This window comes from Coregonus lavaretus (assembly GCF_964263955.1).
Source record: "Coregonus lavaretus genome assembly, contig: HAP1_SCAFFOLD_4332, whole genome shotgun sequence".
Taxonomy (NCBI): domain Eukaryota; kingdom Metazoa; phylum Chordata; class Actinopteri; order Salmoniformes; family Salmonidae; genus Coregonus; species Coregonus lavaretus.
This window is the reverse complement of record NW_028160663.1, coordinates 2,501-22,701: the sequence shown is the minus strand read 5'-3', so window position 1 is coordinate 22,701 and position 20,201 is coordinate 2,501. Positions and strand designations below refer to the sequence as shown.

The window sequence follows — 20,201 nt, the reverse complement described above, 5'->3', positions numbered from 1 at the left end:
GAGGACACTCACTGCTGAAGGCACCCACAATGATGCTTCTGTTTTTCCTCATCCTTCCTCTCACTCCAACCCTCCAAATACATAATAATAATTCATTTTTAAGTAAATATTAACAACATAGCTAAACAGATTAAACTAATTTTGGCCAAGGGATCTGTGAAATTAGTTTAGAGGGTGTAATACAATACAATGCAATATTATTCATGTACAATTTATGTTCTTAACCCTGGGCAACATGGGTCTGGGAGGCTCTCAGGGATATTGGTATCCACAGTACACCACCATTATATATTTTTCTACTAAATACTTCCTGTATTTTTATTTATTTACATAAATGCACTGTAATTTAAACTTTAAAACTGCAACGTTTTCTCTCTGCCTCCTTGCAAAATGTGTAGAATTGCAGGAAAATATCTTTAAAACAGAACAATTTTCTCTCCGATAACAAGAGGGCCCGAGGCGCTTGAGCCTTAGTTCGTCCGGCCATGCCCCGCAGAAGTCATAGTAAAACTCCTTGTATGCTTTTTAATTTCTGATTATGAGGGGGTCCCTGATGAATTTGCTATCACAAAAGGGGTCCCCGGACACAAAAAGTTTGAGAACCCCTGGTCTACGGCCCTGAGAGCCTCCAACCAACCTGAATTCCATGTGGGTGATGCTTCAACCAAGAGAAAGAGAATTACCATTACTATTGATGCTACCAGCCTGGATCAGTCTGCAGAGAAGTCTACCTCTACCACTGATGACAACATAATCTCTTCACCTGACACCAAGCAGAAGAAAAATAGAACCGGATTCTTCTCAGCTCTCCAGAGACTTTTTAGGAGGAAGAACAAGAAGCCTGTCAGTAATACTCATACTATCATATTCTGTTATACTGTTAATCATTAAACTAGGTTGATACTAATATCCAGTGCTAATAGCTATTTTCAGAGCTTTTTCTCTATTGTCTACCTTTCCTTTTTCAGGCTAAAGTGGCTTCCATGAAAGAGGAAAACATCCAGAAGGATGAGAGCCTCACCTCTCAAGACGCTCAATGCTGCTGTTTATCTTCGTTTCTTTTTTTCATCCCTCCTTCCACTCTAACCCCCCTCTCACCTGTTTTATCTTCAGTAAATGTCTTTTTTTGCTATTTCAATTTGAATGTGTTTTATTTTTCATCGGAACAACAGTCAATTTCAAAAGTGGGTCATACCGCTTCTCTCTTCATTTATGAATCTCTGAATCTAGAACCAAACCAGGAACCCAGGGGTTGCTTGACTTTTTAGTCATAGATCTATGTTGATATTACAGTTAAATTCTAACCTACAGTGATAACAATATTGTCAAGGGGGAAGTGAACAGTATAGACATACAGGTAACTGCCAAAATAAATGAAACACCAACATAAAGTGTCTTAATAGGGCGTTGGGCCACCACAAGCCAGAACAGCTTCAATGCACCTTGGCATGGATTCTACAAGTGTCTGGAACTCTGTTGGAGGGATGCGACACCATTCTTCCACAAGAGTTTCTATTATTTTGTGTTTTGCTGATTGTGGTGGAAAACGCTGTCTCAGGCGCAGCTCCAGAATCTCCCATAAGTGTTCAACTGGGTTGAGATCTGATGGATTTACGTTTAGTATGTTAAGTCTAGTCTATGGGACCAGGCTGGATCTGGTGACTAAGACGGCCATGGCATATGGTTTACATCGTTTTCATGCTCATCAAACCATTCAGTGACCACTCGTGCCCTGTGGATGGGGGCATTGTCATCCTATGGGGGCATAGCCATGGTAGCCAAAATAATGGCCTGCCCAGCATTTTTATACCAGCCAGGTCGTTCAAGATTGACGTTGAAATTGAACATCTATCCACGTCCTGAGGACAAGAAATGCCTTCATAACCGGCTACTAGGGGCAACGGTGAGTGCTATTACCATCAAGTAGGTTTGGGTTTTGCTAGGGCATTGTGGACGGAGGTGGTGGATCCCATGACTCTGGATCAGAAGGTTGCGTGTTTGATCACACTCATGGAAATGTTTTTATTTTATTTTGGGTTGTAAGCCTATCCCAAACCTTAACCCTTACCTTGACCATTTACAATGAGTGCCTAAACTTAACTTAACCCTGAACTTCGAAATTTTACATTTGGAGCAACTTTGAAACGTGTTTGGAGAACTTGGATGAACATCTAATTCTGCAGTGAGAGCTTGTTGTTTTACACATGCATGACCCTAAGGATAACATGCTGTTAATTGCTTAATTAACTCAGGAACCACACCTGTGTGGAAGCACCTGCTTTCAATATACTTTGTATCCCTCATTTACTCAAGTGTTTCTATTATTTTGGCAGTTACCTGTACATATTGAATCTTATGGCTACCAAATGTAAGGCCACGCTGAGATGCTTGATAGAAATCGACCACAAGGTGGCAGTGGCACCATACTTACAGGAGTAGATAAACTTCAAGTTATAGAGGAGCGCTTTTGGGTGAGCGAGTGAGTGAGTGTATTTAGCCAGAAGATGGCAGCCTTTGAAAATGTGTATCATTTTGACTAATCTGATGCAACCCATCAGACGTCATACATTACATTTTCACATTAAACCTCTCTCTCAGAATGAGAAACAGCCTCAAGACACACACTCACACACATAATATATGCCTACTGTATTTGCTTGCTTGCAAACACACACACACAGAGAGAGAGAGAGAGAGGGAGAAAATAGAAAAGAGAGAGAGAAAAAAATTAGGTTTTGTGTAGTGGTAAATTTCCCCGTTTAAATCGGTGACATTTTGACAGGACACATCATTAAGATCTGCCTGCTCAGCGGTGTGCCGTCATAAAACCGGACAGGCAATTTCTGTTTGCTGGAAATAGCTAAGCTAACTCGTTCTGCGTCTTTGGTTTTAATACAGTGCAGGCAACTCAGCGGCAGCAGAGGAAAGAAAATATTTCCAAGGTTGGGGTATATATTTTTTACCAAGCCTATATGTTCCCCTCCTAAATCACATGCCTCGTGCGAATGATCAACTACAATTTGATTAATATGCAAATTTGAAGCAAACAGTTCCATTTGAGCCTTCAGCGCGGGCTAATTAATCAACAGTTAAAGGAAATTAATACATACATCAATTCTGTCAGGAACATGCTTAGTTCAATCGCCCGTAAAATTGAAGTTTGAAGTATTAACTGGCTCTCCAGGAACGGTATGATTAAAACTTTGGTATTCGTCCCTATTTAGAGACGTTCACTGACAACTGCATACCTGAATATTTTATCAGATTTTGACTTTTGGTGCAGCAAAAGATTTATGTAGGTTATTCTCATGATTTATGTAGGTTATTCATAGAATAGCCAAATAAAAAATGCATAGACTGCATGCATTATATTTTCAAATAAAAGATATAAGGCTGAAAAGATTCATTTTAGCTGTGGCTGTGACAATTTGCTAGTTTGAGATACATTGGCCTATAAAAAAAATTAACGTCGGGTTGATATCAGTTTAGATTGAAAACTTTGCTAACCTACATTTCTCCTTATAAAGGCTACAGTTATCATGAGCTTCAGAGATAAGTTCTTCCTGCTTTTCTTGTAATAAATGTTTCCACAATGAGAAAAACTAAAGAAATAGACAGATAAATGAAGGGACCACAGAAAGGGAAGAAAAAGAGATGAAGAGAGAGAGAGAGAGTTTGGTGGCCAGCCCCATTGTTTCAGCAGGGACTCATGCATCAAACTTCAATTTTCCGGACGATTGAATTAGTGATTTTTTCCATCTTGAACTGAAATACACTTAAGACCAACGGATTAATTACCAAGAGCTGGTCCCACTGACTGTCGTATTAGTTATCGCCTTGACAACCGCTCATAAAATAAGCAAGTGAAATCCATAAACTTAGCCTGCCTTAACACTCTCCACTCTCCCCGACCATAAATATGCTTTATTCAGAATAGGCGTGAGTGATATAAGGAGGTGGGGAGAATTCGAGCAGCTTTTTTTTTTTCCATCAAAAGCGCAGGGGGTTTATTTGGCGACCACGCGCGCAGTCAAGTCAAGTAGCCGATCAATGCTCGCGCTGTTGTTTGTGTGGGTAGCCTTAGCCGATGTGTGTGTTTGTGTGGTCATATAGCCTGCCCATATCCAGATATTATTGGAGAATCCTACAGTAGCCTAACATTGTCATCGGAATAAAATTGTATGTAGTCCTCCAGCTAATTAATTAAGGCTTTGAGAAAAGTATGCTAGGTTTTATTCCATTCTTGCCAAACCGTCAGTGTAGGCTAAAAGCATCGACCCTCAACCAAATAAATTCAACATTTTGGTTGGTTGTGGTAATAGTTTCCCCCACATTATTTCAGTCAATAATTTACTTTAAATAAGTAGCTTACTTGTACCCATTATAATTACAATGTTATTGAATATTGTAACGAATTATGAATATTTTAATTTTTAGGGAAGCTTAATTGAAAATTCAGATCTAAGTCCAGACACAGGTTAGGTGTTCAATGTTAATAAGGCTAATATAATTCTAAAAAGGCTAATTGAAAAATAACAAATATAGAAATCAATGTATTACATTATTATTATTATTATTATTATTATTATTAGCCTTTTAGGCATACTACCCATTTATTCTAGTAAAGATGAGAAGCTATAGGCCTACAAATAGTATAGATTACACGTTATAGGCTATAATAGAGTGGGATGATAAAACTAATGCGAACAGCTTCCAAAAAGTATTGAGAAGGAAAGCTCTCTTTAGCAGCATCAATCCTCTACTTAAAAAGACGGAGGGTTAAACAAGGCCCTTCTAGATCAAAAAGAAAGCTTTTCTTTATTACTCTTTCTCACATCACCATGTTTTCAGCTTCATTAAACTCCGCAAAGACAAAAGAAATAGAGAGAGAAGAAGAAAAAGACACGAGAAGAAAAGCAACGAAAGACTCCTTTTAACTAGACTTTGGCATAAATGTCACACTCTAAACTCTTTATGACTCGGGCTACTTAACATGAAAAACACTCTCACACAAAATGTGCCGCATTTTGTTGTTTAGAAAAACGTTCCTGGACAAAAGTCAAACATATTATTTCAGGGCCTAGAAAGGGAAGAAAGACAAGTGGCTGGACAAAAAAAGAGCCAGTTTCATTGTAATTCATTGACTTGTTCCAAATGCCAGGCTAAAAAGGCAAAGAAAAGGGGCTAGACATTAATGGTCGCAGATGCCCTCGTGAAGAGAGGGGCCTGTGTATGCATTATGGCCTTTGTTCGCGGGGAGTTAAACAGTTTAAAAGGAGGGTTAAGTCAATCCATCAAATTGTCTGAAATTGTGAGGAAAATTCAAAAACCATATGGCCTCCAAACGTTTGAGTCCTTTTTGTGCGGTGGGACACACTTGTCTCAGCATTGCTGCCTGCGGGAGACCGGGCGGGCTCCATTGTGACTTGTCACATCGGGGAAGGCATCTCATTTGTCCCCAGTTTTCATGCTTTACGCTCAAAATTATGGCCTCGTCCTGCGGTCCCGCAGAACAAAAAAACACAAACATAAAGGCTCAGGGAAACTGGCCCAAAACTTTGTGTTTTTGTGGCATCCCAGACCCTCTTTTCTCCCCCAGCACCAGATTTGCGATTCTCACATAAATTTCGTCCCGAATGGGGAAACACGTTGCCGGGTCAAGAAGCCAAGACACGCATTTAGCAGTTTGAAAGAGAGTGAGATGGCTGAGCCACAAAATGTTTAGAGTATCCTCACAAATGGGATACAATGGAACAAAAAATATTGAAGTATTATAAGGGATCATGGTTGCTAAATGGGCTACTATAAACATCCATATTATAGGCCTGCATTGAATTAGCTTCATAAAGGATTTTAGTCCTCCCCCTTGATAATTCTACATATAGTCACCATTTTTACTAGGACTATAATAAAATATCGAAATTATAGTCTATCAGTCTAATAATAACATAAACAACGTGTTGAGAAAAGCCATTTATTTCCATAGTATATACATTACAGAATGTGCATTGGTTTTCAAATACTGTCCTGATTTTAGAAAGGCACTTACAGGTGTACAAAACATAACAAATCTATTCAACCGTAAAGTACTATATTGTATCCAAACAAATGAATCTATTCCTACGGTCCAGTAACTGTAGCTCCATATCGAAATATCACCGCAGTATTTTGTATTTTTATAACCTTCGTTTGATCATTTCTCTATAAAAACGCATAACTTGGTTTTTGATCCTTTGAATTTACCTTTTGTATCATGCAATGCAGCATAAGGATTATGGTTGGTGTAAATATGACTAGCTATTTATGTAAACGCTGTATACAAACGGTCTGAACTCGAGTAGGCCTATATGTATGATAAGGTATGTCTCAAAAAATAAACAAGCGATATAATTTAAAAGGAAAAATAAATAGATATGATCAACAAAACAAAACATGCATTTCAACATGCAAAAGCTATCGAAAATTTTTCATAACTGACGTACTTTAAGCATATGACATGGTGTTACATAAATATGAACAAGGATCAATGTGTGTGTGTGTGTGCGTGTGTCCGTGTGTGTGTGAGAGAGAGAGAGAGAGAGAGAAATAAATAACTAAAAGAGGTGTGTTTGATAGATAATGACATGTTTCAAAATAATAGCATTATCTTTAGTTCTGATTATGAAACCTATATTGCTTTCATTGACATTTGAAGACAAGCGGAAACTGTCCGACTGCTGATGAATACAATTGAATATAGCACTGCATAGGCTATTTGTTGTACTGTTCATGCTTACTGTGAATATCTGTGTGCCGATACAAAAGTCACAAGAGACTAGTAAATGTTCTGAGATTATGTACGAATATCAGCAGGGAAAAGTTACAATCGTGTAAGGATTGTTGCTGCTTTTTCTCGTACTTTTTTGTCTTTCATTATCCCACTGCGCAATCAGTCATCCACATCAATTTCCACGTCTTCGTCGTCCTCCGAGCATTCTTTACTTGTTGTGTGGTCTGAAAATGGCGACAGGGGGGACATCCGCAGTTTGCGAGCGAGCACGTACTCTTGTTGGCCACTCTGCGCGGGAGAATCGGCTCGCGGGTGATGTCCGAGCGTTCCATTGGCACATTTCTCGAGGTCAGCGAGCTTGGCGAGTTTCTCCAGAGGTACAATACCGTCACCTATAGCTTTGGCCGACTCCACGTCCGCCTTCATCTCTTCCAGATCCCGCTTTAGTTTGGCTCTCCTGTTCTGGAACCACGTGATGACTTGGGCGTTCGTTAGACCCAATTGTTGGGCGATTTGGTCTCGGTCAGCGGGAGACAAATATTTCTGATACAGGAATCTTTTCTCTAATTCGTAGATTTGGTGGTTGGTGAAGGCTGTCCTGGACTTCCTTCGCTTCTTCGGGGTGTTTCTTTGCCCAAATAGTGTCATACCGTCTCTCCCTGCACAAACAAATATACATTGTTAAAAATTGTAAACATATTTTGAGACATTTGACCCCAAATAAATTATCTATGTTTTGTATTACTTATATTAGCCTATATATCACATATAAATGTAGACCTAATGTCATGCATTCATCATAAAGAGAAAAATTACAAAATTACAGCTGGTCAATTCATGAATAGCCTCTTTTTCACATTTCCAAATTACGCACAGAATAGATAAAAGGTTACATTTTCTGGCAAATAATCTTGTTTAAAACCTAATGTTCAATGCCTATTTTTAGATAAAATATTACATTTACATTTTAGTCATTTAGCAGACGCTCTTATCCAGAGCGACTTACAGTTAGTGAGTGCATACATTTTTTTTTCATACTCGAATAAGCCCCCTACATCGTTATAATTTCGCAGATTAAATGAAAAATAATACATTCCCTTTAAATTGTGCATTGCAATGTTATGAAAGTTATATCGACATAAGGCCATAAATACCATCATATTTACCTTCAGCTGCTTGTAGCACGCTAACTTCGAGTCCCTTGAAGGTTTTGCTGGCTAGTTCTTCCAGGGCGCAGAGTGGTGAGGTTTGTGTGAGCAGTGCCCTGTTGGACAGAGCAGAGATGCTGGACGAACGGTGCTTCTCAGCGGATGAAATCAGGTGTGCTGTCCCACAAATGGTGTAACTTCGTTTCACGGAGGGTTTGTTGAGAATGTCTTCTATACTGAACGGTGTCAGGGGCTTATTCGAGTTTGCAGGCGGAGGAAGATGGTCCAACGGACTTCGCCTCCTATTCTCGACCGCATCACATTTGGCGACTTCTTTGGATGTCATTATTAGTGCGTTAGTAGTTATGCAAGCTAACTTTGAAATGTTTTTGAATTTCTAACAACGAAAACAACAAACACAGATATAAAAATAGTATCGAACCCTATCGAAAAAAGTCACATTACAGTCACCAAATGCACGCCATGGCTTCAAACTTTCTTGCAAAAAGAAACACAAAAAAAGCCCTCTTTATTCCAAACCGGGATATCTTCTTGAAAGTATTATTCCACAAAAAACGTGCAGACAATCCGAAGGGGAACGGTGCCTCCCTGAAAATGGCGATGTCCAAAGAAGTCGCAGCAACAACTGACTAACAAGTTAATATTGATTAGGACGTAATCAATTATGTCCCCACCGGCACTTTCGCCCTCTCCCTTTCACTCTCTGACTATGTTGCAGTCCAGTGCAGGGCTTTTGCGAGTGGGGTGCTCCCAATAATTACAAGGCATGGCTTGAAGGAGGAGGAGCCGGTAGGAATTATAACGCGTTGTGCTCTTATCATCTTTGGGTCTAAATTAGTCCTGGGGTGAGATACCAGAATAGGCCTTACGGTAAATGAGCAAGAGAGAGTGTGCAGTCAATGGGGGATTAATTCGCATTGCGTATTTAAGTGTAGTATTACATTAATAAAGTCTGTGTACTTTTTTAGAAAATAGATACTTTGACCGTTTCCAATATGAATATTGGAAATTAATTCGATAATTCTGAAGTTGGTAAAATTATGCTATGCAGTGGACTAAGAAGTAGTTACTAGTTAGTACAGAAATTACATTTTCCTTCACCAAAAGCGATGGTTTTGGATGATCCTTTATTTTCTAAAGGTAATGTGGAGCTAGGCAATATATCAGGACTGATGATGCACTCCTTCAGGGCGGGGGAGTGAGGAGACTAGGCGACGAGAGAAGAGGAAAGGGGAAGAGGGGAGGAGAGGGGGAGAGGGGGAGAGGGGGAGAGGGGAGCAGCATGCATCCCTCTCAGCCTAGCCAAATCCGGGTCATAACTCACGCGAAAGGGACCTTTTACATCATCAGCGAGATATTTCATCTCCTATCAAATCTCTCTCCCGGTCCTTCCGGTCCTCGAGCTAGCGGTGGCAGGATGCTTTATTTTGCTTCCGTTCTGAAAGACAGCGGACGGGTCCATCTGCATACAGGAACGAATGATACATACTATATTTTGGTGACGTAGCCTACCTCTGCATTAAAAAAATAGAAGTATTTTTTTAAATGTTATTATCAACTTTATTTTTCCGTCTGAATATCAAACTATTTCCGTATAATATGTGGGACGTTGTGGAATAATATGATAACTCAACATGAATGCAATAAATGAGATTATAATACATTTGAATTATTATTAATATTATTGTAAGTGTTAGTATTATTATTCGTATTATAAGTTATATTATTTTAGGCCTATTATAATAGTTATACATAATATTACAACGTTATTATCTATTTGTGAATTCTGTAACTGTACAATAACAATAGCATAAGCTAGCTGCACAACTGCATAGTAAGCTAGGCTACATATACGTTATAATAAAGTCCACATAGTTCTTCAATATTTCAATCCAGACTGTGGTCTGCAATGTTTCAGATATAACTGATGCATACTGTTATGTTTCTGAAGACTGATACATCAAAAAGAGGAGGCGTCACTAAACACTTTGATGGCTCATTCTGCACGCTCTGATGTAACACCAGGGGAAATAAAATATCAACATAATGATAATATGTCAGAGAGAGAGAGAGAGAGAGAGAGAGAGAGAGAGAGAGAGAGAGAGAGAGAGAGAGAGAAATAGATTTTATTCTGGTGCATAAGGGACGTCTCCCACTCCATCAACAACCATAGTGTATTATTATGTCAAAGACCCAGAGCAAAAACAGACTGGTAATAAATATTGTTGTTTTGAAAAACGTCGGGTTGAAGTCTATTTATTATACTGTATTCCGGGTTTGATATCACCAATATTTTACCTCACGCCTCAAAGATGCTACAAATGTAATTTGCAGCTGAATGCAAAATCATTCATGTGGCCCTAAGCAAAGGATTTAAAGAAAAACATTGAAACGAAAAAGTTTTAAAAATAAGGCATTATGGAAGTGAAGAATGATGCCACGTGCAATGTTGAGTTTTAACAATATGTTTTAAAGATTTGGTTCAGAACGAAACATTTGGAACGAAATAGTGTCTCTGAACTAAATCTATTGTGATTAACGTTTCGGCTAGAGTGGTTATAAAATATAGGCTACAAAGGGATTTTCTATATTGTCTTTCTGTCAACTTCAAAAATTGTTTCTACGTGCATGGGTAAACTGCGTTCCTGGTAACTTAATCACATTTGGAAGTCCTTGCTACCCCACAGCCAAAACTCAAGACAGTTTTATTCCAGAATTTATATTTGCTTGAAGGGGGTAATATCTGATTTCAGAGTCGATGTTAGATCTTTTAGGTGCCGCGTTTTGTATGAAACACGCCCCATTTGTCAGGATTTAGGTGTAAAACACCACATCAAACATGACAGCAAAATAATTGACAAAGGTTTTTTAAAGTTAAAATACTCAAATCCGTAATTGTGTAGCAATCAATTGGCGGCTAATATCCTTCCTATTTGTGTTTATTTTTGTAACACCAGAGTAATACGAGGAGGCTACATACAATATAATAGTTGTCTATAACAACATTAGGCTAATAAGCCAATAAACATATTACTAGTAGGCCCAGTAAGTAGTAATAATTATAGGAATATTGATGTACACTTTCGATGTATTATTATCGAATTTGCACCATCAAAGGTTACATTCCTGACAGACACAATACTAGCTAAATAGACCACAAATATGTGGACTCAGTATTGGTCTGCAACGAATAATAAATGCATAACACTCCGATTCACACATTTCGTACTGCATTCTCCCCCTTTGTTTTGCCTACTTTTTGTTACATCCGATCAAGAATAGCAAAGCAACAACGCATATTTTTGTCACAAGTGTCAACAGCTGGGAACAGCCTTTCATGTAATGCTTTATTACCTAAATATGACTTCTGTGTATGGGATTACATGGAAAACTCGAATACAACACACAACGCTTTTGTTTATGGTGCTGATATGTGATATTCTCGAAGTAGGGCAAATACTTGTGAAGACCAAGCCTTCATAATGCTTGTCATGTAGCCACCTATCACACTTGATTATGATGGACATGTCTCTTGCATGTTGGAATCCGCCACTATGGGCCAAAGCAGATCTTGTTCAAAGGCCTATACTACTGCTATGATACAGCGCCTGCCTTGTTAAAGATAGATATTTGCGGCGGTTTGTCGTCATACTCTGTCGACAAAAGCGACATTCTCTGGCAATGCACCGACATGTCGTTGACTTCCAATGTCAACTGCTTTTATTGCAACCAGGAGTCCTGCGGTCAAGTAAAATCACACAAAGATTTTGGGGAACTGTATAAATAGCCCCCCCTCAAGTAGAGGCCCTTAGCTTTCTGAATAAGATATGATTGATATGCACAGGCAGTACATTTACATTTTACATTTTAGTAGACGCTATTATCCAGAGCGACTTACAGGAGCAATTAGGGTTAAGTGCCTTGCTCAAGGGCACATTGACAGATTTTTCACCTAGTCAGCTCGGGGATTAGAACCAGCGACCTTTCGGTTACTGGCACAACGCTCTTAACCACTATGCTACCTGCCGCCCCAGTAGGGCCTTGTTTGTAAACAACATAATCTCGTAAACATTATGGTGTGTACAAATGAATCAAGCCCTCAGTCATCTTTCAACACTATACTGATGCATGTTGGACCCACACAACTGGAGACACACAGCAATCACCCTGGATTAGACACTGATTAGACAGCTGGTCTGAACTATCCACATTGTAGCCACTTTGTGAGGCCCCAAGGATGGCCTATAGCCTACCCCCATAGACATGTTATCTCATATAACATCAGATCAAGATAGGGGCTCAGATATGTCTCACAGTTAATAAATAAATCATATGTCATTACCAGTGGTCATTTGCACACTGACATTGGACAATTGTTGATTAAAGCCAATCCGGTTGGCCAGTGGATTTACCAGAGTAGTGGTCGGTTCTCATGGGACACCACAATATTTCATGTGACTATAGGGTAAATAGTTAAATGCTTCTATACCAAACCCCAAGAAGTGGTGGAATGTCCACTGTGCTGTGCAACCATAGAGTATTCATTTGGGACCGTACATGTGATTAAGAGTTGCACTGCATGACAAGTCAAATACATAATCTATACATATTTTAGCATATTATCCCAATACATTAAATGGGAACCAAACCTTGAAATGCATAGAACATATAAAAATTTAAGTCAACAGTCAATACAACAAAACAGCTTGCAATACTCTCACAGTTAATGTGGTAACAGGATAAATAAGCCAAACAGGTGCAAGAACCCCCAGCCTCTGAGTAACCACAGGGATCCGCCCACTACACCAGTATCATTACAGCCCAATCCAACACTAACAGTTGGTTCCCCTAGGTTGTTACTGACCCAGCCAACAGGCTGGAGTCCAGTCCTGGGTTCAAATACTATTTGAAATCTTTCAAATACTTTAATCGTTTGCTTTAGCCTCTTGAATGATAGGGCAAAATGTAGATTTCAGTCCTGGGTTCAAATACTATTTGAAATCTTTCAAATACTTTAAGCATTTGCTTTAGCCTACCTAGAGTGCCAGCTGGTCGGGGTTGCCGCTTTTGGGACTTTTTAATTGATTCTATTGCAACAGGCAAGCTCAATCAAGCACAGCTAAAGTATTTGAAATAATTTCAAATAGTATTTGAACCCAGGTCTGCTCCGCTGGAGCCCTAATCAACCAACCCAGTGTGATTGGGGGGGCCTATAAACCTATAACATAGTTGGTACAGCCCAGACACAAGCGTTTCTAATCATGGAATGCACACTTTCCACCCCCAAAATGATGAAAACCAATGAAACGGCACATATGTTTGGTTAGAGATGTCGGGAAAGGGGCTCGCCAGCACCGCCGCCCACCCCAACGCGAGGGTGGAGGGGCCTCATGTCGCACACGGAACCACCTGGAGGATTTCACACATGCATCCTTCTTTATCCAGAACGACTTACAGGAGCTATTAGGGTAAAGTGCCTTGCTCAAGGGCACATCAACAGATTTTTCACCTAGTCAGCTCGGGATTTGAACCAGCGCCCTTTCGGTTACTGGCCCAACGCCCTTAATTGCTTGGCTACCTGCCACAACCCGTATCAGCGTCACTGACTGGGTAGAGAGTGGCATGGTGCTTAACTGGAGGACGTTTCTATTACTACAAAAGGAATACAACTCTTGACATCTGATGCAGGTTGTGACTTTGTTTATCATGTCTATCTAAATCAAAGCATATAGTTGTTGTTGTTTTCTATGGAGGGAGTTTCAGTGTCAATGGGTGCAAGACATAACCCTACTACTCTTGACCTGAATCCTTCTTAGTACATTCCACAATATTTGCTTCTGTTCAATGGTCAGTCAATGGTCAAGATGTTGAAATGGCAGATTGTGGCTTTAAAGGGCAACTCCACCACTTTTCATTTTCAATATCTCCAGCACAATACCAGTGTTAACATAAATGATGTGAAAACGGTGCATTTCTAAGTTTTGACGGGAAAAAAAGAGAAAGTTAAAAAGTTATACGCAATGACATCATCAACGGTTAAAACATTTTAAAAGCAGTGATTTTCGAACAGTATGAGATTCACGGTGCCGTGCCGAGCAAGAAAATACCCTCCAGTGGGCTAGAAACTCGTTGCAGGTTTTGAAAATCACTGTTTTTTACTTTTAATCCACAGAGAAGCATGTTTTAGGACCTTTCTTATCTTTTTAACCACAGATCATTGAAACGTGTCGTTTTCACATACAGTATGTAGACACTGGTATGGTGCTGGAGATTATGAATATGAAAAGTGGCGGAATTGCCCCCATAAGAGCATAGGCTAACATTCTTCTATGGAAAGAGTGCCACACATTCCATCTATATTCATACTACCATGGCTTCTCTATACCAGCAGCATACTTCATTTGAATGAGTTTTCTCCCTCATATACATATCTCAGTTCAGTAATGCAGTAAACTATAGCATTGAAAGGCTTGGGAGAGTTAACTGGCTGGGTCCTGTATAGTTTATATTGTTTACATTCATATTCATTGGGTTTTGATAATGGAAACTGTCAGAGGAGACCTGGGGAGAAATTATGACAGCAATCCTTAGTTTTCATTTGATTTTCATTAGATTTGTTTTATTTGATGTAATGGAATTACAATTACAGGAGAGGATAAACGGATATAGATGGAGGGGAGACGGTGGTGGAACCATCCTCTCACAATGAACAACACTGCAAACGTTGGATTAAAATGAGAGTTTTACTGAAATAGAGTGTACAATTATTCACAGAAGTCAATAAAGAGATTGAGGGGTTGAGAGCAACATGTTCAACGAATTTCAACCCATACAATACATTCATATTTGGACAGTGCCTACTGAAAGTCTACACCCCTTGCACAGTTGTCACATTTGTGCTGCCTTAAAATTACATCTAAAAAGGGATTGAATTCGTTGTTTGTCCTACAGATCTACACAACCTGATCCACATTTTCAAAGTGAAAGAAAAAGTATAGAACATTTTAATACAAATTAGTTCTTTAATAAAACATCAAAAGCTAAAATGTATTGATTGCATATGTCTTCACACCCCAGAGTTAATAATTGGTGGAAACGCCTTTGGCAGCAATTACAGCTGTAAATCATGTTGAATGAGATTCTACCAACTCTGCACAACTCTCAGGGCAACATACAGTGCATTCGGAAAGTATTCAGACCCCTTGACTTTTTCACATTTTGTTACGTTACAGCCTTATTCTAAAATGGATTAAATTGTTTTTGTTCCTCATCAAACTACACACAATACCCCATAATGACAAAGCAAAAACAGGTTTTTAGAAATGGATGCACATTTATTAAAAATTAAGTATTCAGACCCTTTACTCAGTACTTTGTTGAAGCACCTTTGGCAGCGATTACAGCCTTGAGTCTTCTTGGGTATGACGCTACAAGCTTGGCACACCTGTATTTGGGGAGTTTCTCCCATTCTTCTCTGCTGATCCTCTCAAGCTCTCCAGAGATGTTAGATCGGGTTCAATTCCGGGCTCTGGCTGGGCCACTCAAGGACATTCAGAGACTTGTCCCGAAGCCACTCCTGCGTTGTCTTGGCTGTGTGTTTAGGGTCGTTTTCCTGTTGGAAGGTGAACCTTTGCCCCAGTCTGAGGTCCTGAGTGCTCTGAAGCAGGTTTTCATCAAGGATCTCTCTGTACTTTGCTCCGTTCATCTTTCCCTCGATCCTGACTGGTCTCCCAGTCCCTGCCGCTGAAAAACATCCCCACAGCATGATGCTGCCTCCATCATGCTTCACCGTAGGGATGTTATTGGCTAGGTGATGAGCAGTGCCTGGTTTCCTCCAGACGTGATACTTGGCATTCAGGCCAAAGAGTTCAATCTTGATTTCATCAGATCAGAGAGTCTTATTTCTCATTGTCTGAGAGTCCTTTAGCTGCCTTTTGGCAAACTCCAAGCAGGCTGTCATGTGCCTTTTACTAAGGAGTCGCTTCCGTCTGGCCACTCTACCATAAAGGCCTGATTGGTGGAGTGCTGCAGAGATGGTTGTCCTTCTGGAAGGTTCTCCCATCTCCACAGAGGAACTCTAGAGCTCTGTCAGAGTGACCATCGGGTTCTTGGTCACCTCCCTGACCAAGGCCTTTTGGCCGTGCGGCCAGCTCTAGAAAGAGTCTTGCTGGTTCCAAACTTCTTCCATTTAAGAATGATGGAGGCCACTGTGTTCTTGGGGACCTTCAATGCTGCAGAAATGCTTTGGTACATTTACATTACATTTACATTTACATCATTTAGCAGACGCTCTTATCCAGAGCGACTTACAGTTAGTGAATACATTTTTTTTTTTTTATACTGGCCCCCCGTGGGAATTGAACCCACAACCCTGGCGTTGCAAACGCCATGCTCTATCAACTGAGCTACATCCCTGCCGGCCATTCCCTCCCCTACCCTGGACGACGCTGGGCCAATTGTGCGCCGCCCATGAGTCTCCCGGTCGCGGCCGGCTGCGACAGAGCCTGGATTCGAACCAGGATCTCTAGTGGCACAGTTAGCACTGCGATGGTACCCTTCCCCAGATCTGTGCCTCGACACAATCCTGTCTCGGAGCTCTACGGACAATTCCTTCGACCTCATGGCTTGGTTTTTGCTCTGACACGCACTGTCAACTGTGGGACCTTTCCAAATCATGTCCAATCAATTGAATGTACCACAGGTGGACTCCAATCAAGTTGTAGAAACATCTTAAGGATGATCAATGGAAACAGGATGCACCTGAGCTCAATTTCGAGTCTCATAGCGAAGGGTCTGAATACTTATGTAAAGGTATTTCTGTTTTTTATTTTTTATAAATTTGCAAACATTTCTAAAAACATGTTTTCACTTAGTCATTATGGGATATCGTGTGTAGATTGATGAGGATTTGTATTTATTTAATCAATTTTAGAATAAGGCTGTAACGTAACAAAATGTGGAAAAAGGGAAGAAGTCTGAAAACTTTCCGAATGACTGTATATCCATTGTTTTTGTCAAAATTGCTCAAGCTCAATACATTTGGTTGGGAATCATAGATGGACAGCAATATTCAAACCTTCTCGTAGTTTCAAGCAAAGGACTGAGACTTGATCCCTCAATACCTCTTGCAAAGTGATTCTGGCATGTCTTTGGCATTAAAATGTGTGTAATTACCCACTGAAAAATAAAACTCTATCCCAGGGTTAGGTATTCAGAAGACTGAGGCAGGTTTTCCTCTATATCTTTTTACCTGGGCTTTGCTCTTTTCATATTTATTTTGATCCTGAACATTTCCTCAGTCCCTGCCGATGACAAGAATACCCATAACATGATGCTGCCACCACATTACTTGAAAATACAGAGGGTTTCACTCTGTGATGTGTTTTATTGGATTTGTCCTGTTTTTATTTTAAGCCAAAAAATAATTAATTTGCCATGTTGTCTTGCAATATTACTTAAGGGGCCTTCTGAAAACATAATGGATGATAGTACATATACTTTTTTAACACAGCCTCCCTTCTTTTCACTTTCGTATACAGGCAAGTAATGTGGAGTGAATGCAATGTCGTTGACCCCTTTGTATTTTTAAGTAATGTGGTGGCTGCATCATGTTATGGGAATGCTTGTCAGTGAAAGGGGCTGGGGAGTTTGTCAGGATCAAAATAATATGAAATGAGCAAAGCCCAGGTAAAAAGCTAGAGGAAAATATTCTTCTGAACACATAACCCTGGGATAGAGTTTTATTTTTCAGTGGGGTAATTACACAAATTTGAATGCCAAAGATACCAGAATGGCTTTCCAAGAGGTGTTGAGTGTTCCTGAGGGGCCCAGTCTCAGTCCTGACATTAAAACTGCTTGAAAATCAGAGATAAGGTTTGAATATTGCTTTCCATCAATGATTCCCAACCAAATTTACTGAGCTTGAGCTATTTAGAAAAAAACTATGGATATATGTTGTCCTGAGAGTTGTGCAGAGTTCGTAGAATCTTATTCTGTAATTGCTGCCAAAGGTGCTTCCACCAAGTATTAACTCTGGGTTGTGAAGAAATACGCAATAAATACACCTTCTTTTATGTGTTTTATTAATTTAGAAAATGTTCTATAGCCTACTTTATCTTTCACTTTGAAAATGTGGAGCAGGTTGTGTAGATCTGTAGGAAAAACATCCAATTCAATCCCTTTTTAGATGTTATTTTAAGGTAGCAAAATGTGACAATTGTGAAAGGGGTGTGTAGACTTTCAGTAGGCAATGTATGAGTTTATATATCAGTGAAATCCAGTGTAAATTTCCTTCCACAAGTTAACATGAGAACCATAAGTTTTGAGAGTAATCTCGATAGCCAGAACCAAATCTTGAACTGGCAAGCTGCTTTGTATCGTCTGTCACAAGAGACTCCTGAGTGGCGCAGTGGTCTAAGGCTCTGTCATAGCTGGCCGTGACCTGGAGACCCATGGGGCGGCGCGCAATTGGCCCAGCGTCGTCCAAGGTAGGGGAGGCAGGGCCGGCAGGGAGGGAGCTCAGTTGATAGAGCATGGCGTTTGCAACGCCAGGGTTGTGGGTTTGATTCCCACAGGGGGTATGAAAAAATAATAATAATAATGTAAGTTGCTCTGGATAAGAGCGTCTGCTAAATGACGTAAATGTAATGTTGAAAGCAACATGTTCAATGTATCCCAACCCACACCATGCATTTCATTTATTTAAATCGTACAAAATGACAAAAGTCCCCAATAATTATCTGACGGGTGTTAGATCTGTGAATAAGCTGCCCAGAGGGGCTAGAACAACATGGCCGTCTGGGAGCTGGACCACCACAGGTCAGCTGTTCCTGAGAAGGAAGATGGGATGACACACTCTCTCTCTCTCTCTCTCTCTCTCTCTCTCTCTCTCTCTCTCTCTCTCTCTCTCTCTCTCTCTCTCTCTCTCTCTCTCTCTCTCTCTCTCTCTCTCTCTCTCTCTCTCTCTCTCTCTCTCTCTCTCTCTCTCTGTCTCTCTACCGCTCTCCCTCTCTCCTGCCACAACAGTCTTTCAATTAGCTAGCAATGGCCCTCTTACAAGACGAGCGTCTGGCGAGGTTGGCCCGCAGCAGATGCCAAGGAGGATTGGGCTGTTCATTTAGAATAGGGGGAGTTTATTGAATTGCCATTAGGGTGGAGCTGACTATTCATGACGGAGAGAGCTCTTTGTGTGGAGAGGGCTGCTAGATTGGAGTCTATAGTGCTGCAGGTTAGTTCTTTCTGTTGAGGGATGGACGAGGGATGGGTGAGGAATGGGTAAATTATGTTAGGGTCATCTGGTTTGGAATGAATATGTTGTTTTGTTATTCAAAGGGTTAGCTAGGTGATATTGTAATTGAGATGTAATAAGAAATGTCAAAATCAGTTGAACGTTCTGAGTCCTTTTTCCATTGTATTGCCTATTAGAAAATTGACTTCCCTCCTTTCTTTTATGTGAAATTATTATTTCCCCCCAATAAACAAAGTTAGGTAACTCAACCCCCCCGTTTCCCATGGTCGTACAGTGCAGTCAGTGTGTTTTCCTCTTTCCCAAGCCCAATCAGTCAGTCAGTACTATATGAGTAAAAGAGAGATGAACCCCGTTGGGCTGTGTAGGCTGAGGCCATTCTGCGCCATCAGCAGATGATTTGTCCACTCTCAGTGGGTGTAGTCATATAGCACCTGGCTTCCCTACGCCGAGGAATATGGTTGCTGCCACCGCCATAGACTAACATACACACAACCATATGCCCCCTTTGTTATTGTAATGAGTTCCGATGAGCTCTGAGGACAACATTCACTTTTCCTCTTTTCATTTGGCGAGTCAGGGGCCGTCAAAGCAAACCCCATGTGGTGAGGGCCGGGGTCAAGTGGGAGACACTGCAAACTGAGACAGACACACATACACACACACACACACACACACACATAAACACGTGTGCACGTACATGCACAGACATCCCCTTCCCTTCCATCCCTCCTTTCCTCCTCCTACTTTTAACCCCTGTGGGCTGAACTGAGGAAATGTGAATTAGCTTCATCAATGCGGGGGTTAACATTGTGCAAAGATGCCGGTGACCTCTCGTTGTATTCTTGGTTTGATGTCTTTCTTAAGGCCAAACGCTTATGAATAAAAATGTGCAAGGGGGAGAGGGGTTTGACAAAGAGATTTGTCTGACTAATGCAAAAGCACAGCCCCTGAGGGAAAGATGGGTGCTTGTTTAAGCCCCGACACCATTGAATCAACCCCCCCAATATTATCAATC

General features: G+C 40.5%; 1 protein-coding gene across 1 annotated transcript; it reads right to left on the bottom strand.

Moving 5' to 3' along the window:
* Positions 1 to 6,928: 6,928 nt before the first annotated feature.
* Positions 6,929 to 8,263, bottom strand: LOC311121582 (transcription factor LBX1-like; the record flags this gene model as incomplete). The annotated part of the gene is made up of 2 exons (XM_084196043.1): positions 6,929 to 7,428; positions 7,936 to 8,263. The coding sequence occupies 2 exons, from the start codon at positions 8,261 to 8,263 to the stop codon at positions 6,929 to 6,931; spliced, it is 828 nt and encodes a 275-aa protein (XP_084052169.1).
* Between the last annotated feature and the right edge of the window lie 11,938 nt (positions 8,264 to 20,201).